The 24,933-nt window shown below is 43.0% G+C and overlaps 2 protein-coding genes across 4 annotated transcripts; one reads left to right on the forward strand and one right to left on the reverse strand.

Moving 5' to 3' along the window:
• The first annotated feature begins 2,246 nt into the window (after positions 1–2,246).
• Tmem220 (transmembrane protein 220) lies at positions 2,247–10,844 on the forward strand. 2 transcript variants are annotated; one of them, XM_013111711.3, is made up of 6 exons: positions 2,247–2,388; positions 3,025–3,054; positions 3,862–3,922; positions 4,922–5,045; positions 6,061–6,120; positions 6,614–7,475. In XM_013111711.3, exons 1-6 carry the CDS (start codon positions 2,296–2,298, stop codon positions 6,633–6,635), a joined length of 390 nt encoding a protein of 129 aa, XP_012967165.1. In that variant the 5' UTR covers positions 2,247–2,295; the 3' UTR covers positions 6,636–7,475. The 2 variants fall into 2 exon arrangements, with proteins under 2 accessions (XP_012967165.1, XP_005067666.1); XM_005067609.4 differs by lacking the exon at positions 6,614–7,475 and adding an exon at positions 9,451–10,844 and having other exon boundaries at positions 2,250–2,388.
• On the reverse strand, positions 7,833–24,912 carry Adprm (ADP-ribose/CDP-alcohol diphosphatase, manganese dependent). Of its 2 annotated transcripts, none has more exons than XM_040748890.1 (4): positions 24,784–24,912; positions 17,670–18,296; positions 16,133–16,249; positions 7,833–14,276 (listed from the first exon to the last, which is right to left on the reverse strand). In XM_040748890.1, exons 2-4 carry the CDS (start codon positions 18,268–18,270, stop codon positions 13,972–13,974), a joined length of 1,023 nt encoding a protein of 340 aa, XP_040604824.1. In that variant the 5' UTR covers positions 18,271–18,296; positions 24,784–24,912; the 3' UTR covers positions 7,833–13,971. The 2 variants fall into 2 exon arrangements, with proteins under 2 accessions (XP_040604824.1, XP_040604825.1); XM_040748891.1 differs by lacking the exon at positions 24,784–24,912 and adding an exon at positions 24,456–24,749.
• Positions 24,913–24,933: the final 21 nt, after the last annotated feature.

Genomic DNA, 24,933 nt, shown 5'->3' on the forward strand with positions numbered 1-24,933 from the left:
GGACACAGGAGGAGAATTTTAGATTTACAGATACTGAATCTGAGGTGGTGTTCAGATATCCAAAGCTACCCTTCAGTCTTGCATAAAGACTCAGCAACCGATAGCTATTACCATCATCGTTTGCTTGGGGGTCGCATTTTGCAAACTCATCCCGTTTCCCTGGAATCTCGGGGTAGCAGGTGGGTAAAAGTTCTGCTGACAGTACAGCAAGGCTAACTCGTTCCTCGCGGCGCCTCCGCTTGAACGTAAAAGGTCCTGGCACAAAATTCCATTTGTATTTCTTCAACTCTGGCCGATTCCAAGTTCATAACCACTCTGAAAGTCTACATCAGACCTCTCCAGGGCACATCTAAGGGAAGGCACAGCCTCCGCCCCACAGGACTCCGTTCGCAGTGAAAGCCCGCCATCTTGTGAACACTCACTGTTACAACAGTCTAACCCTTATGGTTCAAAGTCACAATGTGTAGAGACTTGGTTTTAATCGCCTGTCTTCCCTATCCTTTATCCTATTAGAGCAAGAGGACAAGGCCATGGGTGGGACATCCTCCTGGTCTTCAAAGCATCTAAGAAGTTGTCAAAGTGGTGTCCGTCAGGTCCTGAGGGGTCCCCTTAAACCTCCCCAGGTCATGGCAGGAGAAAAAGCAGTATTTCCTGAACATCCTTACTATGTATCTCAAAACCCTGTAGGACAGTGGTTTTCAACCTCTGTGCTGTGACCCCTTCAGGGTTGAATGGTCCTTTCACAGGGGTTGCCTAAGACCATCAGAAAACACAGATATTCCCATTATAGTCCATAACAGTAGCAAAATTAGTTTTGAAGTAGCAATGAAAAAAATGTTATGGTTGGGGGTCAACATATGAGGAGCTGGATTAAGGAGTCACAGCATTAGGAAGGTTGAGAACCACTGCTTATTTCAGGAATGTCACCTGCTGGGTCCCACGGGTTGAGAAACCCTGGTCTAAAGAATTAATCAGAAGGGAAAACCCATCTGAGCATTTTAAAGAAATTTAGTTAAAAGGAAAGGGTGACAAGTGCAGGATCTGAGGTGACAAAGGCTCTTTGAAATAACAAAATGAGACTGACAGATGTGTAAATAACCCCAAGATGCACGGTCAGAAGGGCAGCCTGCACAGCAGAAAGAGGCTGGCACAAGGGAGCTGGAGCTGGACTATCCCAGGCCTTCCCTTCGAAGAGGCACAGGAGCACATGAATGCTGGAAATGTTGGCTTTGCTGGTGGGAGAGAAATGTAAATACGTGTAATGTGCAAATACCCTTTATGGAAAGAGGGCATGAAGATAAAGGAGACAGCTGCTGGAAAAGCTGTGTGTTGTCACTCACTTCAGAAACTGTCACAATGCTTTCCCGGCCCTGAAGGTGCAGGTGCTTTTCGGAAAGAAGCCCATAAACACTAGCCCGAAAGGCTGGCCAGGCATGGTGGTGCACACCTTTAACCCCGACACAGGAGGCTGGCAGATCTCTGCGAGTCCAAGGTCCGTCTGTTTTACATAGTGAGCTTCAGGACAGCCAGTGCGATGCAGAGAGACCTGGTCTGAAAAAAGGAAGGGGGGTGGGCAGCCGGCCAGACACACAGAAAGAAAGAGAGAGGGGGGAGGAAAGGAAGGAGGGAGGGAGGGAAGAAAGGAAGGAAGGAAGGAAGGAAGGAAGGAAGGAAGGAAGGAAGGAAGGAAGGAAGGGATGGAAGAGTTAAGAAAGAAAGAAAACCCAACTGGAGCACACCCACCCCACAAGCCTTTTTTCTTTTTCTTTCTATTCTTCACTTCCGTTTCTGGTTTGTGCTTGTTTTTGTTGTTGTTGTTGTTTGTTTGTTTTCTTGTTTTTGTTTTGTTTTGTTTCCATTTGCTTCTTTAGAATGAGAAAGCACAGCCTTAGCCTAGGGAAAACAGGCTTTGGAGCTACACCTCTATAATAGAGTTCAAATCCAATTTCCTTCAATCCCTCCACCATCTGGGCGACCTTAGCAAGTCACCTCGACCCTCTAGGAATCACTTCTCCCATCAGTAAAATGGGGACAGCATCAACCCTGCCTCCAGGACACCCCAAGGAAGACAGCAGGGCAAGACCGATGCCACACTCCTCCGCTAGTGGGTGCCGCGAGACCGTCCTAGGACTGGGGAGGGCGGGGAGCGCTGCCCCCGCCATCTGAGCCCTGCCCCGCTAGCCCCGTCCCCGCCCACTACGCCCCGCCCCTCCTTCTGGGTCCAGCCCCACTAGCGGGGCCCCGCCATCTGGTCCTGCCCCCTCTGGCCCCGCCTGCTCCTCCTGCTCCCTGGCCATGGCGCCTGTAGTGACTCCCTGGGCTCACGGCTTGTGGCGGGCCTGCAATGTGCTCATGGCAGCCTTCTTCGCTCTGGCCGCCGTGGTGCAGGTCAGGCGGGCTGAGGAAGGGCGGGCAGCGGGACCGCGGAGACGCCAGGGCGTCCAGTTCGCAGGGTGGAGCAGAATTGGGGCTTCCGTTTCCCCAACCTGCTGAGTCCTCTCAACCAGAACAAGGATAAGTTCTTGTAATTAAGCGACATGCTGAGAGCAGCAGCTGGTCACCCAGAAAGGGACCCAGAACCACCGCTCTAGCACCCTTCCGAACCTTCAGCTCCCGTGAGACTGAATGGGTTTCTGTACTTGGGGAGAAGGAGGAAACAGCACTGCCAGCATCCTTACCCTTTCCAGACTGCTTTCCGACCATCCTTGCTTAGGATAATCCCCATCCCTCGTTTCTTGAGACCCAGGGTCTTAAGACGCCCGTGTGGTTCTTAGGCAATCCCAAGCAGTTCTTTTCAAAGTATGCGTGGCTATGTATTAGAGTTACCTGTTGTGTTCAACCGGGGGGGGGTCCCTTCAGCCATCCTGATGTCCAGAAAGCTAGACCAGTGTTGACAGGTTTTCTGTACCCTGAGCCCATTGCAGAGCCTGGCTCTTCGAAATGAATAGTAAATACAAGGTCAGACCAGATATAGGACGTATAGAGTCTAATGTCAGCTAACAGCTTGATGTTTTGACATTATAGGTGAACGATCCAGATGCAGAGTTCTGGGTGGTGAGTATGAACTTCTGTATTCCTCCGTTTGACACAATTGTGACTCTGATCCTGGAGACATTTGCCTAAACTGAAAAATTAACACGTATGAGCTTTTTGCCTAATTTTTCTCCTTGGAAGTGGAAATCACTATGATAATATAACTTGCTGGCGGGGGGGGGGGGGTGAACTCTGAACTCTCTGGAGACATTAAAGTCTTTCCACAGAGAGTTTGTTCCAGCAACTCTGATCCCCTTGACAATCATGGCATTACGATGTTATTAAGGTCCTACAATGTGTTAGTCACTTGACGTGTTAAGCTAACCTTTATGACAGCCATCACAGGGGTGTGTATTGATTATATCCAGCCATGATTTTTTTTTTTTTACCTCAGAAAACCATAGACAACACCAGGAATTATAGAGCAAACTTTTAGCCTAGATTTTGGTGTTTTTCCAGTAGATCCATAGTCTGATTCTGCTTGTTATCCAGAGTCCCCAGTCTCCAAATCGAATGACCTCTTCCTCAGCACTTTGATCTATAGCTTGAGTTCCAAAATGTATTTTCCTGCAGGAAGATCTGACCAAGGGAGGTAAAACTTACAGCCTGATGTGGTGATGAGGTCATAGTAGCAGAAGTTATCACATCCTTGGTGCCTAGTGAAACAGGAAAAATCACAACTTGGGGACCACCGATCACACTTTTATTTGCTAGATCCTCTGAATGTATTCCTGTCTTCAGTGCTGGGGATGAGGACACTATACTACCAGGCTACACTCCCAGGTTTGGGCACACGGTCTAACCCTCCCATTTCCTTTTTGCTGACAGGTGGTGTACATGATCCCTGCAGTACTTACCCTGCTTGTTGGGTTTAATCCTCTTGTCACAGGTATGAACAGTGAATTCTCCGTGGAGGTTCAGCAAATCAGAGTTCTTAGAACAGTGAGAATCTACCCAGCCAACTCCCAAGAGAAAACCGGGATTCCAGGCATTTCCTCTCCCTTCTCATAATGAGGAACTCCTTTTCACCCAGACTGTCCTAGGAAGGCTTCACCAGTTCTTGACACACTAGTCATTGTCAACTGTGACTTGAGACCCCTTGGGCTGATTGTTGCTTATGAGATTTAGCTCAGAAGGGAGATGGGTTTGGTCACTGCACTGACTTCTTAAGCCTCCAGCTACTGTCAAATAGGCATGAATCGCAGTGCTAATCTTGTCTTCTCAAACTCAAGGGCAATCATAACCTCTTAAGTATTTTTTCTTTCTAATCCACATCAACTCTTTTTTTTTTTTTTTTTCGAGACAGGGTTTCTCTGTATTGTTTTGGAGGCTGTCCTGAAACTGCTCTGTAGACCAGGCTGGTCTCAAACTCACAGAGTTCCGCCTGCCTCTGCCTCCTGAGTGCTGGGATTAAAGGCATGCACCACCAATGCCCTGCTCCTTTTCTTTACACATTCTTAGAACACCACCACTCCTGTGAACTACTTTCTTTATTCAAAATCTATGTATACAAACTGCCACTTGTGTATGGAAAGTGCTTATCACGACTGAAACACACCCCTACATTTTTTATTAGTATAAGTTGCTCCTTCCAACTCCCTATGAATAGTACTTATAGCAATGTGTGGCATGTTTTTTATGTGTCCCCCTAGTAAGTGCAAGTTCATTATAAGCAAGACGATGCTTTATGCCTCCTTGCCTAAGCTTACATGTATGATTCCACTAAGCTAAGTAACAGAAAGTGCTAAGGCCAGGTGCTGGTGATGGGCAAGTGGTGTGGGAAGGGTGACTCTCCCAAAAAAATGAGTGAATTCTCATCAAGCAAGCAAGAGAGAGCGCTTGCTTCTGGATTCACCCTGATTAACAGCTGCAGGGTGTGCACTTGTAGGCAATTTCGTCTGGAAGAGTGTGTCTGCGATACACATGCTGTTTTGCGTGCTGTGGGCTGCTGGCTTGGCACACCACTTCTTGCTTCATGCACAGCACAGCATCCTAAATGAGGAAGAAGGCAGGTGAGCAGCAACTTTTGCTCTTGGGAAGGGTGGGGCAGACCTGAGTAATCCTTTGCAGCAGCAACTTACCTATGCACAATGATGATTTAACACCCCCCCAACTGTGCCTAGAGGAGCAGGGACAGTAACACAGCCGTTATAGTATGAAGAAAGTATGGAAATGGTGGAGTCAGGATTCAAACCCAGCATTGCCTCTTGGATTCCACTATCACAGCTCTCATAGCCATTGCCAATTCCACAACATTACTGCCAGACAGGCAGACCTTGACCTCCCTACAACTATTAAGGGAATAGTACAGTCATGTTCCAGTCTGATAAGCCGGCGACATCCTGAGTCACTCTTGGGTCAGAGTCTTCTGTGTAAGTGCAGTCAGCCACTCAGAAGTCAGTGCTTTGACTTAACCTGATTTGGTGTATCACATATCATCCCCCTTGGTCGGAACCATTTATTCTAACCTCCCTTTCTTTGGCTCCCAGCTTTACAAAGAGACCTTTACTTTTTTTTCTTCTCTGCTGCTGAAGCATGCCTCAGAGACCTGTGTGTTTGGTGTCACTGATAAGGCTTGCTCTGGACCCTAGCCTATGTAAACTGGAGAGATGTCCAGACTGGGTCTTCTGAAGGGGATATATATATATATTAAATGAGTTGAGTCACCTCCATCTTGAAGCCCAAGTATCAGAGTATACTCCAAGTGGGGACTCCAGTAGTGGTGACATACTTATTCTTCAGCCAATGCAGGAGGCACACACACCTGAAACACAATCCCACAAACACATCCCCCTCAACACTATTAGTCTGATTAATAGTACAAGCCCTTATTCTCCCTGCAGTCTCTCCCAGTGTGTGTTTAGAGTTTTTTTATTGGTTCAAGTCCCTGCAAAGCACTGACATCTTTAAAAACATGAAACTGATGACACATGAGCTCCCAGGCTGTTTTCGGGGCTGTACCACTCCTAGTGACATGCAGTGCGGGAACAGCAGCCACTTCATAATGTGAAACATGGTGTTTTCCAGGGAGCTGTCTGGCCTGGTGATCATCACAGCATGGATGGCACTGTGTCACAGCTCAGCAAAGTAAGTTCAACTCATCAGTTAAAAACCTAGGTCTCAGGCTGGAAAGACTGCTCAGTGGGTAAGAGCACTGGCTGCTTTTCCAGAGGACCTGACTTCAATTTCCAGCACTCACAGAGTGGCTTTATAGCTGGCTATCTGTTAGCTCCAGTCCCAGGGGATCCGATGCCATCTTCTGGCCTCCACAGGTACCAGGCATACGTGTAGACAAAACACACAAGAAATTTTTTGGGGGCCCAAATTTATTTGAAAGTAAATGTCCTAATTTCCAAATGCACATTGTTGTTAATGGCTTCTATGTCAATTACACTATGCACAGAGAATATGCTTTGTAGGATATAAGGTCTTTGAAATAGTAGGGAGTATTTTATGGCTGAATCTATAGTGTTTTTGGAATAATGTACATGTGAAAAGAAAGTAGATTTTGCCAGGCGTGTGTGTGTGTGTGTGCAAGCACAAGAGCACACACACACACACACACATTTGTTTGCAACAGGGTCTCCAAACTCAATATGTAACAGAGAATGACCTTGAACTCCTGATCTTCCTCTTTCATCTCTTAAATGCTGAGATTATAGGCATGTGCCACTATATCTGGCTAGGGAGACACTTGATAATGGCCAAACCTTCAGTTCCTCAAGAAGATACAGCCATTCTAAATGTGTATGTGCCCAATAACATCATCTCCAAATAGATAAAATAAATGTCAGTTAAAAATAAAAATTTGCAATTATTTTGTGAAACATTAACACACTCCTCTTATTCATTAATACAACAAACAAAAGGCATTGCAAATAAGGAAGATTTTACTTACACAAAAAGAAACTAGACCTCATGGACACTCTATGATACATGATTATGGATGAAAGAATCTGGGGCTGGGGAAGATGGCTCAGTTGATAAAGCCCTTGCAGTGAAAGCCTGAGGACCTGAGTTCAGATTCCCAGAATCCATGGAAAACCAGGTAGATCTGTGCACACATGCAATTCCAGTACTTAAAGAGACTGGAGACTGATGGTCCTAGAGGCTTGGTGGGCAGTCAGTCCAGCCAATCTGAGAGTTCTTGATTCTGTAAGAGGCCCTGCCTCCAAAAAAGGTAGACAGTGAGGCTGGTGAGATTCCTCAACAGTTAGGAGCACCTACTGCTCTTGAAGAGGACCTGAGTTCAGTTCCCAGCACCCACATGGTGTCTCACAACAGTCTGTAGCTCCAGTCTTTGGGAATTCAATGCCCTTTTGGCCTCCAGGAGTACCAGGTAGTATACACGTGGTGGTCTTACACATATGTAAGCAGCTGCTTATATATACAAAATAAAATGATGTTAAAACAACTGTAGACAGTAACAAGATGGTCATTGTCGACCTCTGGCCTACACACACACACACACACACACACACACACACACACACACACACACCTGGTAGAATTCACTTTCTTTTCACATGTACATTATTTCAAAAACACTATAGACTCAGCCATAAAATATTCTCTACATATTTCAAAGAATGTTCTCTAAACATAATGTAATTAACAAAGAAACCATTAACAACAATATAATTAGGCAATTACTGTACATTTGGAAATTGGGAAGTTTTCTTTCAAGTACGTGAGTCAAAAAAAGAAAGCACAATGGAAATCAGAAACATCTGGAACTGAAAAGGGTTAATGCTAACATTAATGAAATGAGGCTTAAAACAATGCTCAGACACAAATTCTGGACTCAAGTATATATTTGATATGAGGGGTAAAGAGGCTGGGATGAATGAGCTAGGCTTCAAGTTTAGGAGGACATCAAACTAACCCCCCCAAAAAACAAGGAAATAAACATTAAAGCAAAAATCAATTAAATGAAAATTGATATGCAAAAATAAGAGAACCCACAAGTCAAATATGGATTCTCTAAAATTATATTAATAATCCCTGGAAAGACATAAAATAAAAATATACATTTAAGAGCAGGATCCTGAAGAGGCATAGATAAAAGAAACATTAGGGGTAAACAAGAACACACGGCACAGCTAACTAATCAAGTCCTCAGATAGCATTGCAAACAACTTTGTACACTGTACTTAAAATCCTAGATTAAGTCAACAAGTCCATCAAAACATTCAGTTGACTTTGTATCATCAATGCTGGAAGGCATTTTAGGGAATTCCTATTCTGAACTTCATTTATAAAATTTATTCATTTATTGTTCAGGTGCTGGAGACTGAATATAGGGTTTGTACATGCTAAGGCATTTGTTCAACTGGTGAGGTATATCCCCAGATTTCTTTACTTTTTATTTTGAGGCAAGGTCTCAGTTGCCCAGTCTGGCCTTGAGCTCACTCTCTACCAGGCTGGTCTTGTACTTTCAATTCTCCGTCTCAGGCTCCTGAGTAGTTGAGATTACCGACCTGAATCACCAGATCTGTGGCCATCCACTGGAACGTGGTCAGCCTACCATGGACACACCCTTAAAGAAAGCTGACTCTCTCTCCTCCAGCAATAGTCAACTCCCCAGTTTGTCCTGAGGTTAGGGGACCAAGAACCCCTCCTCATTCAGCTGGATCTTCCTAACTTCTTGGAAGTTTAGTTCATCACTTTTCAGTCTTTTTGTTAAGAAGGACTTCAAAACTTTTTAAATTTCCCTAAAACACAATTGTAGACCTAGATGCCACAGCTGATGAAATCTAAGGAAGAACAGTGCTGACCATCAGTAAAAGCCTCTGGAACAGCGAGGAAGGACTGCTTTCCAGCTCTCGTGGTGAGGGCAGAACAACCTCTATAATAAAATTTACCAAAAACATTTTTAAAACAAAATTATAGTAATTTTACTCATAAGACAGATGGCAAAATCTTTAAAGATTTTATTGCCATGAAAAAAAGAACTTCAAACAACAAAATTTCCAGAGAAAGCAATAGTGCCTTCAAGACCTTGGGGAAGGCTGAGCAGGGTGCTACATCTTCTTATAACAACACTCAGGGGGTGAGGCAGGAGGATTGCTACAAGTTCAAGGCCAGCCTGAGCTACATAACAAGCATAAGACCAGCAAGGGCTACTCAGCAAGACCCTGTCTCAAACAAACAGTCTCACAGAGGGAAAGATTTCTTACAAGGGAACAAAAAGATCAATTTTAGTATAATCAATTAATCAGTATTCCTCAAAACAGAGTGGTAAAATATATCAAATTATTGGCAACATATATCAAATTAAGTATATAAAGATTTTGTGCGAATATTAGTTTCATAAAGGGAAACTTCTAAGATGTAATGTTTTACCAATTCAAACTTCAAGTCTATTTCCAAAGTGATTCGTTTTCTTGGACTTTATAATAATTTTTATTGTTACAGGAATCCAGTTGGTGGAAGAATGCACTTGGCTATTGCTGTTGTGATCGCTCTTTGCCCACTCATTTCATGGGCTTATGTATACATGAATAAGGAGATGCGTTCCTCCTGGCCAACTCACTGCAAGACAGTCATTTAGGTGAAGTCAATGTTTAAATTAGTATTTTCAATATTTCATACACATTAGAGCACAAATAAACTGGGAAACAGAGAAATTCCCTGGTTTCAAGAAATCTGAGTGAATCCTAGAGATGATTCAAGGTCTTCAGAATTTAACAAGGCTGCCTACAACAGGATGGAAGACTGAACAGGACAGATAAGAAGTAAGGCCTGGGGGCTGGAGAGATGGCTCAGTGGTTAAGAGAGGTGACTGCTCTTTCAGAGGACTCCGGCTCAATTCCCAGCACCCACATGGCAGCTAACAACGATCTATAACTCTAAGATCTGATACTCTCACACAAACATACATATAGGCAAAACACCAATGTATATAAAATAAGAATAAATAAAAACTAAAAAAAAATATAGTGAGGCCTGATTCTCCAGAGGCCTCTTCTTTGACAACAGTAGAACAGGCAGTGAGCAGAAATTTGAATTCAGAGTTTGAATTCAGCTTTCACCCTATATGAGGGGGCAAAACCAGGATGTCAGAACCCCTTAGTTACCACAACCAAAGTGATGTGAGGGCTGAGAAGATAAAGTGTGTGTGGAATCCAAAGGACTGTTGGGGAGGGGGGGACAAAGGTTGGGTAATATGCAGACACAGAGGTAAATTCAAGAAAAGACTGCAATTCCAAACTAACCACAGTATAGTTACCTGGCTCAGTGACACAGGAAAACTCTGGAACAGGTGAGCCAAATGGTAGGCTTGTTTTGCAATGAAAGTAGAATAACAGTAGAAATTAAATATAGAAAAGATGAATTTGGAGTACAGAAAAAAAGAATAGGAAATATTGATCATAATTTCTTATTCTCAGTGGAAATGTAGAAATCCATTATGTTCTTTTAATGAATATCACTGTGACCATGCTGAGAGCACTGTAGGGTGACACAACCCAACAGAACAGCCACGTGTTGTTATTGAGCACTTAACTTGTGGGTAGGGTGTCCAAAGAAGTAAATTCTTAACTTTTGCATTTTTAGAAGCAGATACTCAATTGCCAGAAAAAAGGTTAAGTGTGTTTGGAATGACATGTTTTATGTGTGTGCCCATGAGCACTCATGCGTGTTATCTACAGATGAAGTATCTGCAAGCGTTAAGTCAGGTGAAGGATATGTTCAGTGCAAAACACAACAGAGTTTAGACCTAAGCACAGGATGCATTTTATACTGACTGTATGCTGAAAAGTATTTCGAGATAAATTAGGCTAAATAAAATGTATGTACTTATTAATGCATGACTGCTTCAGTGTGTTAGATTATTTAATTAGCTCACATGGTGTGTTAGATGTCTGGATGGGAAGTTTATCTAAGCTGGAATTAAACTCTGTAACCACATGAGTGGTTTGGATGAGAATGGCCTCTATATGCCCGAATACTTGATCCTAGGTGACAGCCTGCTTGGGTAGGCTAGAATGTGTGGCCTTCCTGGGGGAGTAGTCACTGAGGTTGAGAATTGAGGGCATTCCCAGTGTCTCTTCCTCCCTTTGGAACAAGATATAAGCTCTCTGCTGTTCATGCCACTGTGCCTTTGTGCTGCCATCATGGACCCTAACCATCTGGGTCAGTTCTCAATCCGTGGGTCACTTAAAACCATCTTCATATTAGATATTTATATTGCAATTCACAACAGTAGCAAAAATACAGTTAATGAAATAGCAATGAAAATAATTTTATGCTTGGGGGTCACCACAACATGAGAAAATGTATTAAAGGGTTACAGCATTAGGAAGACTGAGAATCACTGCTCCAGAACCCTATGTCCCAAATTAAATGCTTTCTTAGATGAGTTGCCTTGGTCATGGTGTTTTGTCTCAGCAATAGAAAAGATGTCATTTCAGGAGATTTAAGAAGTGCTTCTTGAGAAAGATATTACCACAGCTTCTTTTAAATAGAATTAGTACCTATCATGAAAAAGGAATGATTCTGATAATATTTTATACCCTATAATGCAATGGTACTCTGTAAATACTAAAGGATATTTATTTTTGAAAACTGGCCACTGAAGTCAGATTATCAAGGAAAAAGTAAATTGATATTAAAGCAATTACAGTGCAGTTTGAGTCAATAAAATACATGTCAAGGGTTTGAATTTCCCAGTGTTCCTTCAGCCCACATGCTCATTACAGCTTGTGTAATTTCTTTAGAATTAGTTAGAATGAACCCAGTCCATTTGGAAATTCAATATAGGCTCTATCAACCCTCCAAATCGTGCTTGACCTTTGTGTAAATGATTCATATGTTCAAAATTAAAATATATATTGAGTATTTTAATTCCCCATGTCAAACCAATATGGCTGTAAATATTCATAGTACCTTTTGCACCCTCAGAGAAGCATGGAAGACACTAACTTTTGGTCTGTACTTGGCTTTGGTCCTAACCAATGGAATGTTTTTATTTACTGTTTTTCTAGGCAGGGGTCTATGTAGGTCAAGCTAGCCAACATGCCAGGCTAAACTTCCTCTTCTTTCACTGTCTACTGTTTTATCTCAGCATAAATAAGACGTGCGTGTGAATTGTCATTTCATTTTCTTTGCTGTGCAGCCTGCTTTTGGGCTTGGATACTTTGCTGGCCAGATTCTCTGCTCTCTCTACAAGGGTCTTGTGGTTCTTGGAGGAAGGACTGAATGATCTCAGCACAGTGAGACTTGCTGTTTATCAGGAATTCCAAAAGCCACTGGGCAGTGGTTGCTTTGTCCTCCCCTAAACCAATACTGGGCATCAGGCTTTGGCCTGGAATCTTCTCTGCACCTTGCTATTTCTGGATTTTGCTAGTTATACTTAGTTTTGGCCAATCAGTCTGAATGGTACAGGATGAACTTCTTGGCCTTCACCAGAAGCAAAAGGGCAGCCATGATACTGAGATGGCAGTTACTGGCACATGCTCGGCTTTGGAGGGGTGAAGACTACACTCCGACCTTTTCTATTGATTTAAGAATCATAGCAGGTTTAACATTCCACTTCTCAGGACGTCTCCCTAGGACCCCACAATCTTCTCCTTTTTCCTATGCCTGCCCATCAGTTTGCTCTCTAGACACGCATTCACAGCTCAGAAACCAAGAGTTCCTCCTATGCTTTAACCCCACCCCTCACTGACCTTCCCCAATCTAAACCATTTTCCTTCCTTCTCTCCCCGTCATCCCTAATCTCTTTAAATGAAATTCAAGTTTCTCTTCCAATTCTTTGTCCTTTTATATGGGGTGGGCAATTCCTCACATTTGTATTTGTGTTTGTCTTTTTCCATCCTGGTGACATCAGTGTACACAGAACACGAGACAGTCATACTGTGGCTGCTGGGTAGAGTCATGATCCCTGTTGCCTTACACCGTGAAATGAACTTCCCACATGGGATCACGAACCTTGACACGGGCAGATGCTTAGACTACTCAGAGCATCTTGAGCAGCTAAAGTGGCAAGGAAGAGAGTATCTGCCCAGAGCTTCCCACTGGAATGTGGCCAAAGCAGCCCTTTGTTTTCAAAGGGCTGGTGAAATGATGTCAGAGTCCTGATCTTTAGACTGACCCGGAGAGGTGGCCGCCACATTTGCAAGCATTCACTGGGGCAGTCAGAGAAAATCATGTACCTGTTTCTGGTAGACGCTTCACAGGCACTTATGTTAACTAGTATTTCTGTTTTTCAGCCCTGAATCAAACTCTACTCTGCAATGGTCTGTTAGCTGTCAAAACTTTCTGCAGCTAAGCCTTGACACAAGCAATAGTGGAGTGGGCTCCATTTGTCTAGAGAAGAAGTCAAGAATGATTTCTACACTGTGGTCCCCAGTACTGGGTATTTCAAACAGAGCAGGCTAGCCAGCACTCAGCACATGGTCCTGGTGTTCTGAATCACAATGGTTCAAAGCCCACTCACACAGCAGGGAAGCACAGCAGACTTCCCTGGGTTCTAGAGTTAATACAAGTTCTAGAATTAACTAAGTTCTAAAGTTAAAACAAGAACACATTCTCCTTGTACAAAAAATAGGAAATTCAAATTAGGCTAAACACAGTCCCTTATCAGACTACACACCCACAAGTTCCCTTCCTGGTTTGTTTTACTTCTAGCCGTCAGCACTTAAATATATTATCCAACAATACTATATTATACTACAGTCACTCACACATACTGAAGCCACAAATGTACTTTATACACAGAATACTCAACAATGAGACTGAGAACTATCCTGGAACTCACTCTGTACACCAGGCTGGCCTCGAACTGAGAGATTTGCCTGCCTCTGCTTCTTAAATGCTGGGATTAAAGGTGTGTGCCACCATACCCAGTGAGAATTTAACTTTGTATGCAATGGAGTAAAACACAAAATAATGCCATTCTCATTCTACAAAGACAGACAAGAAATGGGACTAAAATCACAAAGCTTCTTCCCTACTGTACTTCATAATTCTGTCTGGAACTCTGCCTCTCCCTTTCAGTAGCATTTTGTCAGGGTAGACATGAACTGTGCCGAAGGCCTGGCTATCAGGAGCTGTTTCAATAACTCCTTCAAGGTTGACATGGTGCACACCATAAGGATCCTCAGAGTAGCCGCCGTCATGTGTGTGACCAGCAAGGAAACACACCACACACTTGTGAGACCATATGATTGACAGCGCATCCATGTAGTTCCAAGCCAGGCACACACTGTCAGAGGCCTCTGGGTAAATGGGAAGATGGCCTGTTAAAGAAAAATTAGAAGCTAATTAACCCGTTTTTCATTAAAAAGATCGAAAGCTAGTACTCAGCAAAACCAAACCTAAGTACAATGCATCTTCATCCACACCAAGACCAAGGTGGCAATGTGCTCTATAATTTCAGCATTTGGGACGCAGCAGCAAGAGGATCATGAGTTCAAAGCCAGACTGAACTACCAAGCAGGCAATCTAAAGCCTCATCTCTGGCACACAGAACAAACAGATGGGTAGAGGGTTCAGATATAAGGTGGAAGCCACATTTGTATGGGAAAATGATGTCTGAGGTCTACAGAATCCCCAGGGCATCCTGTTCCAGGCGTCTGAAAAGGCAGCCAGGAGTCAGCTGGATTCTGTACTGGAATCTAATCTCACTGATTTCCGTAAATAGGAATGTTACATATAAAGAATGATGGCTCTAAAAAATAGCTCAGGAGCTGCACAGGGGTTGTGATTTATAAAAATGTCACTAAACAGCAACAGTTCAAAGAACCTCTGGAGATCAAGGCTGCCAAATCCAATCTGCAGTTGCAAACACTGATTAAAGTCCGGAACATTAACCTCAGGCCGAGAGGAAATACACAGGAACAGATGCAGAACTTAAAGTCCATCTGAGACCAGGCACCAGGTCAGAGTTGCATTCTGAAGGAAAAGCACAGCTCACCAATCCTGGCTTCTTCCCAGTCACTTAGCTCTGCTCTGCTCCTGCTCATCTGTATATCCTTACATCCAAACAAGTTCCATTTAATACCTACCTGTTTATAAGCAAGTGAGAGGAGTGGAGAAATGACCCCTAAAGCAGGAGGAAATACATGTGCCCAAGCACTTGTGTGTGTCCTCCCCTTCTCCCTTCCTCTGACATGAGCTACTATAATAAGGTTAAGAGGCTAAACGGAGGGTCAAACAGAAGCAGACACGCTCCTATCCAATGCACTTTACAGATATAAACACAATTTTATATAATCAACCACCTGAAGAGCCTATCATTTTCAAACGAGTTTCATTAATGATTTCATGTGTTACAAGCCTAGGCATTCTAGTTCACAGGATTTGTTTGTTAACACTCACAATGTTCATGAAATCAAGAGGCAGATGGCATCGAGACATCATGTGTGAGCAGGCTCACCTTCCAAATTACCTACTATCTCCGACAGCAGTGTGTCTTAAGTGAAAACAGCAGGAAACTAATGCCTCTGGGCTGTGGGACTGACAAAGAACTGCAAGAGCTTGCTGTCACATCTCATACTAGCTTTGCTTCAGCTGGACAACAGTGACACAGTAGTAGCAATTTTACTGTCAGCCGGGGCTCCTAAGGCTAAGTCTTGGTGGGGTCTGCAAAGAATTTCTCAATTAAAACTAGTACATAATTTGATCCCAGTAGGGAAACGTCTACTTTGAAACCTACAGGGGAAACTCAGAGACGATAATAGATGGCAAAATGGTTCTGTTATTTCACAATTCTTTCCTGATTCATTCTTATATGTTAAGCCTTATATTATATTTCACAGATGCTCAGCAGTTAAGAGCACTGACTGGCTGCTCACCCAGAGGACCTGGATTTAATTCCCAGCACCCACATGTCATCTCACAACTGTCTGTAATTCCAAAAGAGGGGAACTGACACCCTCTTCTGGCGTTTTTGGGTACTGCAAACACCCAGTAAAGAAAGACATATTCAAGCAAGCATTCATATACTAAATAAAATTATTTTAAAATCTCAAAAAATGTAAAGTATCTGTTTAACAGAAAGAGGGTATCAAAATACAAATACTACTAGTTTTTCATTGATAATTTCCAAATTTAAAAATGCAGGTATAACCAAGGAAACAATTTACATACTTACTTACAATCACCACCTTTTCCTGGTTCTGGTCAGAGAATGTAAGAACTTCATTCAACCAGTTCAGCTGTTCTTGGCTGAATCCTCCATTAAACTGGACATACTGGGGCTCAGAAAGTCCTGAATGAATTCAGCAAATTAGATCCGCAGCATGTCATTTTCCCTCCTTTGGACATTCAAGTATTGCTAACATTGAGAGCATGTTCTTTAGAGCTATCTGATCACCATCTTAGGAATGTAGAGCAATATATAAATACAGCGATGTGAATTCTAGTCTTGGTCTTCTCGGCTTATTTCACTGGTTTTCCACTACATTGAAAATGCAACCCCCTTACTATGTCCTCCAGGTCCTACTACACAGTACTGTATCTGACACCTTCACCCCATTGGATCCTGTGCTGCTTAACAATGCCAAAGTTTTATGCAACTCCGTACCCTTGCATTTCTGTCTCCCTGGACCCCTGGACCTGCCAGCTTCCTATCCCACTCTTTCAAAGTGTAAATCCCTAGACAACATGTTGAACACTTGAGTCCAGGGAGCACCTCTGTCTGCTCACCTAATCTAAAAGAACATCCCTAGTTCTTTGCTGTAACACACTCCATTTTCCCAGCACAGTTATCATGAGGAGATAATCTTACTTTTGTTTCATTTACTGCTATAGTTTGGATCTGAAATGTTCAATAAGGCTCACTACTGAAGATTTGGTCATAAACTGTGCTGCTACTAAGAGTTGGTAGCATCTTTTAGAAGCAGGAACTAGTGAGGGAAGAAGTCAAGTCACAAGAGAGACTACAAGCTCAGGTCCTCTTTTCCCACTTTGTGTCCAGGCTATGAGTAAGTGGTTTGCTCTAGTATGTATTTCCTGTTATAAGATGCTGTTTCACCACAGGCCCAAATGCAACCAGGCCAAGGAACTACGGACTAAAACCCCCACAAACTATAAGCCAAGACAGAGCTTTCCTCCTTGTAAGTTGATTATTTTAGGTTTTGGTTTTTGGTTGTTTGTTTGCTTGTTTTGTTTTTTTGTTTTGTTTTTGAGACAGGGTTTCTCTGTGGCCTTGGAAGTTGTCCTGGTACTAGCTCTTGTAGACCAGGCTGGTCTCAAACTCACAGAGATCCGCCTGCCTTTGCCTCCCAAGTGCTGGGATTAAAGATGTGCACCACCAATGTCCAGCTATTTTAGGTATTAATCAGTGATGGAAAGCTAACAAATATATTTATTATCTACTCTACTTATCTAGTGCTATGGTTCCTCTCTCTCTCTCTCTCCACACACACACACACACACACACACACACACACACACACACAAACACATACACACATATCTTATTATCTTATTCCAGGTTGGGCATTTAAATGTCTGAAGTTTGAATTACTTATAACCAATTCATGTGACATCAAGCTTATAAGAATCCTGACCCTGAACAACAGCGACAATAAACTTTTACCTTAATTATCCATCTTCCTGCTGAATAAAAGGTAGCTGAAGAATTTAAAGACAATGTATTAGATTCTCAGCTCAAAGCAATAATTCACCTTGGGGACTATTTAACTCCACATTTGGGTTGTGCTCCCTCAGCATCTTCATACACTGCTCATATTTTGGAGAAGATTGATCTATGCCCAAGACACTCAGGTCATAAGCATCAAGTAAAACAAACCGGAATTTAGGAAAGGGTACAAAGTGATAAGCATAATAGTTCTCTGATGGTATGGTCTCAGGATGTTGTACAATTCGGTCTTCTAGAAACTTGCTGTTAAGTTTAGAGTTCACTAAGAAGTCTCTACTGAAGTTATAAAACTCATGGTTTCCCCATGTGTGGTGAACGGGAACTTTAAGCATTTGGAATGTGTTCATGACAAGTTCTAGAGACTTTTCTGATACTTTATACTGTGCATTGTAGCCATCGATGATGTCTCCGAGCTGTAGGACACAGCAGGGCAGGCTGTTCTCTTTATTCCAGTCTTCAATGGCACCCTGTAAGTGAACAAGACTGTGTCGGTAGTACCTCCGCCTGCTTCTTTGATAATTGAATCCATCTTCTAAATCAGCATATTGAATATCTGCTATAATTCCAAAGGAAAAAAGTGGCTCTGAACCATCAGCCAGGGCATCGGGGTCCAACTTTTCAGCCATAACCTCCAAACAGGCTTCTAAAAAAGCTAATGGGAGGGAAAAGATATCCATGTTAAAATATTGCAGCTATCCAATGGATAGAAGAAAATGACAAATAGGTTAATTGACTAGAGAGCAAGACAGATGGACAAGTGTGTGGGCTCTGGAAGTCAATGTCTTAGCTCTAGAATGCTTCAATCCTCATCCGTAAAAAGATGATAACTTCTGTCACTCAGAAGACTAACAACTTATAAAAGGGCACTATCATATTGATCATCAGGAATTCCAACTATAACAGTCAAATTCAAATTTGGAATCATTTCTCACTTTCTACCCATTTAAAATGAGGACATACATCCTCCTGAGTCAAACAATTCCACCAAAACCTCACCCATTGCATGTACCATCACAATCACACTCATCCTCTCTACTTTCCATTGCAGACCTCCACCCTGAAATATTCAAGCAGGCCAAGTCTTTTCTCTTTGTTGATTAGCAGCCTGCAGAATCAGTCTCTCTTTCTTTTTGCATCTGAAGTAGTAAGGGAAAGCAGTGATATGTATAGGAAAGGAGGAATGTCCACAGAGGCTCAGGAATTTGGTGTCCCACCCCCAGTTGGAGGCATTATGGGGAGCTGCAACCTTGTTGAAATAAGTAGTCCAGTGAGGGTGGGCTTTTGAGCTTAAAGCCTTCTCCAACTTCCAGTTCACTCTTGGTTCATGCTGCTATTAAATGTGATCTCTCAGCTTTCTGTTGTGCCACCATGCCTGCCTGCTACAATACACACGGGGTGGGGTAGGAAGGTATTGGAGATATTGGAGATAGGGTCTCTATGTGGCCCTGGCTATCCTAGAACTCATATAGATCTGCTTGCCTCTGCCTCCAGAGTTCTGGGACTAAAGGCGTGTGCCACCTCACTGGGATACAAAAGATTCTTATACCTATGCACTGTAAGCCAAAATAAACTCTTCCTTAAGTTATTTTTTGACCATTTTAAAAAATCACAACAGAAAAGTAACTAATACCAAGAAGAATAATTTAAAAATTTAAAAAGTCAGTGCAGGGGTTGGAGAGATACCCAGTGGTTTAGAGACCTTCCTGCAGGTACCAGAATTTCTAGCACCAATGTCAGAAAGCTCATACTCCCTAAAACTCCAGCTACAAGGCAGCTGTTATCTTCTTCTGGCCTCCCAGGGGTCTCAAATATATGTGTGCATAATCATACAGAAATACATAAATAAAAATACAAACATTATGACATCAATGTAAGCATTGTCCTTTCCATGAGCAGCAGGCCCTGCTTCAACAGCTGAATTCTAATTTGAACCAGTTTTCCTAATCTTAGAATCAATCCCCACCCTTGAACCAGAAACAGAAAACAAGTCTTTTCATTTAACACATAATCTCCACTTAAACTTGGGAAAAGAATCTTATTAGGTTATTTATAAACAGTATTTGTAACTCTAAAATAACCCAGAATACTTGGGATTATGACAAACGTAAAAGGCCAAATTACCAAATTATCAACTATTCTTATTATGAGAAATAAACCACTATAGTACTATCTGAAAGGATTAAGACCTTCTAAAAAGTCCTCTGACTTTCTAAAATCTTCTGACTCCTGGTTGCCAACCACCTGCTCTGCCTAGGTCTGGAGTTCCTACTTAATCCCAGTTTAAGTGTACCCCTGACAGAGAGGATCCAGCTCCACACTCATCCCAGATGTCAGACCACAGCTAGACAGGAGAATGAAGGACTCTCCTCACCCTGAAACTGTTGTCACCGGATGGCTCACTGGGTAAAGGTACTTGCTAACTGCCAAGCATAACGAGCTCAGTTCAATTCCTAAGATCAACATGGTGGAAAGAGTGAACCCCAGTCCCCAAGTTGTCCGGTGACCTTTATATGTGCACTGTGGCACACAAGTAACCACATATATGTCACACAAATATTTTCTTTCTTCTTTAATTTATTTAAAGAGTGTTTTTCATTAGATTATGCCTGTAATCCCTACATTCTGGAGGCCAAGGCAGGAGGATGATGATTTCAAGGACAGCCTTGGGCAAAATATATATGAGTTCATCACAAAAATTAAGGTCAATGAAAGGGGTTATACAGTGTTATTAACTAAATCATCTTGAATCAACAGAAAACATAAAATCAGACTGGTGATACTAGACACAAGGGATCCTTAATTACAATAATAAGACAAGTTAAATGTGTGTGTGTGGGGGGGGGGTGTCCAGGCAAAAGATTTACCTGACAAGAAAAAGGACGAGGATGCGGGACCAAGTCAACAGACAGAACAAACATTTTAATGGGCTGCTTGAGAGGTGCTGCGTCTGGCAAGTCCTCCTACTGGTGACAGAGTGAGCCTGAAACTTAGGGTTCTCTTCAGGAAATGCTTAGCAGAGAAGCTCGTCTTCCCTTTTGATCTGCCTTGATGTGTAATGTAAGCAGAGCAAAAGATTACTTCTGCTCTTCTTCTACAGACCCACTTCCTCTCACCTGCTTCTCTGAGTTCAAAGGGCATTCATTTCTAGCAGCAGCCTCTCTCTCCTCAACTAACCTGAGTTGACCGGCAGAAAAACAGAGGCTCTGAAGAGAAAATACAGGTGCCATTCCCAGAAAGTCTTGGGTCAGCTCTGACTTTCAAAGAAAAAAACTGCCCAGCACAGGGGATAATTACATATTATCTCAGTGTAACTACTTGTATCTCTTAGAAGCCTCAGCAACTGTCCACCCTCTCACCCCTCATATAAGTCAATTTCCTTCTACCAATTTCTGTCTCCTGGTTTTACCAGTAGCCCTGAAACCAATAGAAACTTCATTACCAGTGTCAATGATGTGGCATTTGCAAAAATTTCCTATGTCTCCAGACATCTTTTTCTTGTATAAGACACAGATCATGACCAGTTCATCTCTAGAGACCTCATAGTAATCACCCCACACTTGCTGGTATTTTTTAACTTATGACAGAATAGGAAGAAGGGGATAAGGGAGGTAAGGGGGGGGGGGCATGGTCCACACACTACTATCAAGATCAAAACTACTCTTACTGGGTAACTAGTAATGAGTGAAGGCCTGAGAACCTGTCTTTTATCCCCATGAGAGTCTCTGCAACACATCACTGTGACCTGTTATAGGAAAGAAAATCCAGAGGGAAGGACCCGACCACATTCAAAGACAGACAGTTAGGATCACAGTGACTAAGGGTGGGCAAAGAGAACAAAGCATGCAGAGAAATTATGCTTTGTTAGTTCTGGGCTGTTCTTTACGGTTCAAGAAAATAGCTGTAAGAGGGCTTGAGAGACTGGCTCTTGTGGACAGAGACCAGAAACCCAAATCCTTCTCTAGTCGGGAAATGGAGAATAAGCAACCGAGTGACAAGAACTTTTTCGCAATACCCATCTCCACAAAATACCCCAAACACACTCAGAGGAAAGTACTCCACAATGTTAGAGTCAATAAGAGGAAGTGAGAGGCAGGGCATGCTTGTGATTGGGCACAAAAGTCTAGATCTATAATGAAGCAGACATGTTACAGTGAAGCAGACATGTTACAGTGCCAGGAAGTTCAGAAAACTGCCAGTTTAGCCCATCCCACTCAAACTAGCACACAATTTAAGTGGCCTTGTCAACTAATGATACAATAAGCATCAAATGGTACTATGTATGCCCTGTCTCTCTCAAGAGAAGTTCCTAAAGTGTAAGCAAATCCATCTGATACCTTGGTGGTTTCTGTTAATAATGTAAGTTCCAGATTTACACACACAACATGCTACTTTTGCCAGGGTGTTGGGTCCCAGCCCCCATGGATTTCTGTGCATTGCTTGTCAACTGATAGTCACAGGTGCATCCTGTTCTTTAGTCCTGGCTTACAGCCCGGTCTTGCCCACCTGACATCAATATCTAGCACAAGGAAAACATAAGCTCTTACACCTGGGGTGTCTCAACTGTGCTGTAAGTCTGTATATAAGGCTGCTCACTACTTACGGCAGACACACAGGCAGACATACAAATACGGCACATACACACTCATATTCTCCTGGCAATAAAGGCGGCAGACACATTCTCTTAGCACAGTCAGACGTCGTGTCCTTCAGTTCCCGATATCTCGGACATGTTCGTGGCACAGACACCACACCAGGGCTCTATGGAGTCTGGCTTAGTGGTATTACTAGGTATTCATTCAACAGCTGGTTACAAATACAGATTCTTATCCAACAGATAAAGACACTTTGGTAAACACATACAACGGAGAGTAGAGCCAGTAGTAAAATTCCTGGCTAACAGAATTTAATGGATGGGTTGAATACAACTTCAAACTGAACTTAAATTTGTATGTGAGTTTAATCACATACCCTATAGTTGAGTCCAGGACTGAAACTTTGCCCTAGGCAAAAACATGTGGATATAGAAAGGGAGCAAACCTTTCACTGAGTCATCCCCAGGAGGAAAAAAAAAAAGTTTTGACCGACAGCGATCCAACATGCTAAGCAGAAATTTAAGAACCCTACTAGCTACTCTCCTGAGAAGCCCGCAGCCATGCTCTTGTGGCTCTCCCAAGTGCCTCTTTCCTATTAACTCTCATGCTTAGATCTGTAATAGCTCGTAAGAAACTCCAAATATGCATCATAGTGATCCATTCTGAAACTCCTTTCTGCAGGAGCAGAGGGCTCTGAAGAGAGTACCCGAGACTGCTATAGGCAGTGGAAGCTGTGCTTCCTGCTCTTGCCCCACTGGGGCTGCCATCTTTCCTGGCAGCGGCAAAGGGACAGTCCCTAATGTAGTGTTGCTTCAAGAGCACCCCACGATAAGATCTCTTCTACCTCCAAACCATGAGAAGACTGAAAGCTCTTTTCAGAGGAGAGAAAAATCCTTACCCTCTTAAACAAAGCTCAGCCTCATTTTAAAGATCAGTAACTGAAATCTTACTTTGTGTCTTTGTTTTTCTTTTAAGTGCTGTTGGTATAATACATATTCAATGAATACAACTTTACATTATTGCCTTTTTAAAAATCTACTTAATCATTGAAATCTTTCTTGGGGGTTGGAGAGATGGCTCAGTAGTTAAGTGTGTTTGCTGCTCATTCTTGGGAAACAGTTCAGATCCCAGTACCCATACTAGGTGGCTCACAATTACTTGCAACTCTACCTCGAAGGGGTCCAAAGTCCTCTTCTGACATCTGAGGGCACCACACACCATATAGGCACACCCTCGTAAAATAAATCTTACAAAATAAATTCATAGGCTGGAGCAATGGCTCAAAAATTAAGAGTGAAGACTGTTCTTACAGAGGATAACTTCAGACGCCATTAAAATTATTTACATATATGTATCTGTTATAGACACTTAAGTGTGACTTTTCTGAGAGCCCCACATCCATGCTTTTGGGTGTGTACTCTCCTCCCAAGCATCTTTTTATTAACCCCGGCTCTTAAAATCTGTATTAAAATCCTTTCATAAACTTCAACAATGCTTTATTAAAAAAAACAAAACAAAAACGATTTCTACTAGCTTTGAGCATAAATTTCAGAAGATTCCACATCAACTTGAGAAGAAACAAATACCATTAAACTACAACAGTAATTACAGTGTTAGAGAGCAGGGGGGGGTGTTGGTTTACAAACCAACACACCACCGCAGAAGCAGGGTGGGGTGGGAAGGGCAAAAGTTGCTGACACTAAGACATAAACAAGAGCAGCTAACAAGCTAGGGATATTTGCCCAGTACGTGCAAAGCAAATAATAATAAGCAAATGAACGGAATACTAGTTAAAATTTCTCGAGGAACGAAAAACAAGTATGTGTCTGCAGCCAATTAACTAAGCAGTCCCAGACGAGGAAACTTTCGACAAACTTTAAAATGGGGGTTTGGCACCATTAAAAAGAATTTGGTACTTTTGTCAATGAAATGGCTCAGGAGGTAAGGTGAGGGCACCTGTACCTTAGCCTGATGGCCTAAATCCATTCCTCGTGACTCTCATAGCGGACGGAGAACTGGCTTGTGGAAGCTGTACTATTACATTACATCGTGCTGTGGCACACACTACCTCAATAATAAATGCAATCAAAACTTAACAAAAAAAATGGGGGTTTGGGGGTGGATGTGAGACCGTTTAAAGAAACGAGCCACTGAAGGCTTAATGAAGGATGGGTATGGCGCAGCACACTTGCAGTGCCTTGCTCTCCGGCAGCTTGTACCGTTGTTGGAAGCGTGAGGGTCTTAAATCCTTATCACCCTGGACACTCAAAGTCTTATCGTATTTCAAACGTCACGGGACGACTTTCTACTTTGGGGTCCGAGACCTCCGCAGCTCTACCGGGCCGATTTTTAGATTGCTGGGGAGGAGGGGGTTCTCAGTTTCCTGCAGCTCGAAGGAGCGAAGCCCGCTAGGAGACCCGGGACCTCCTAGTCCCCATCGTCCGGCCTTGCGATGTTCGTTCATGTTTGTTTGTTCCAGCCGCCGCCAGGCCCAGGACAGGGTCCTACAGCCCGCACCACCCGTTTCCAACCGGCAGAAACACCTACCGCTTGCAGCCGCACAACAGCCCTGGACTCCTTGACAACCCGCGGATAAACCTCATCACCATCGAGTCGAGAGGAAAGAGCGTCCTCGCCCGGCGGAAGCGGAAGCTCCTGCGGAAATGGAGGGGCGGCCCCAAAGTAGGCGCGGTCTCC

This window comes from Mesocricetus auratus, unplaced genomic scaffold (genome assembly GCF_017639785.1).
Source record: "Mesocricetus auratus isolate SY011 unplaced genomic scaffold, BCM_Maur_2.0 Super-Scaffold_100007, whole genome shotgun sequence".
Lineage (NCBI taxonomy): Eukaryota > Metazoa > Chordata > Mammalia > Rodentia > Cricetidae > Mesocricetus > Mesocricetus auratus.

What these genes read in the sequence shown, in the direction of transcription:
- Tmem220 (XM_005067609.4), top strand. Translation starts at nt 2,296, where the DNA reads ATGGCGCCTGTAGTGACTCCCTGGGCTCACGGCTTGTGGCGGGCCTGC. An exon ending in CAGATGCAGAGTTCTGGGTG is followed by an intron (nt 3,055 to 3,861) that starts GTGAGTATGAAC and finishes TTTTGCTGACAG; the next exon opens with GTGGTGTACATGATCCCTGC. An exon ending in CTAAATGAGGAAGAAGGCAG is followed by an intron (nt 5,046 to 6,060) that starts GTGAGCAGCAAC and finishes GGTGTTTTCCAG; the next exon opens with GGAGCTGTCTGGCCTGGTGA.
- Adprm (XM_040748890.1), bottom strand. Translation starts at nt 18,270, where the DNA reads ATGGCTGAAAAGTTGGACCCCGATGCCCTGGCTGATGGTTCAGAGCCA. An exon ending in GGAGTTAAATAGTCCCCAAG is followed by an intron (nt 16,250 to 17,669) that starts GTGAATTATTGC and finishes GAATTCATTCAG; the next exon opens with GACTTTCTGAGCCCCAGTAT. An exon ending in GGAAAAGGTGGTGATTGTAA is followed by an intron (nt 14,277 to 16,132) that starts GTAAGTATGTAA and finishes TTTCTTTAACAG; the next exon opens with GCCATCTTCCCATTTACCCA.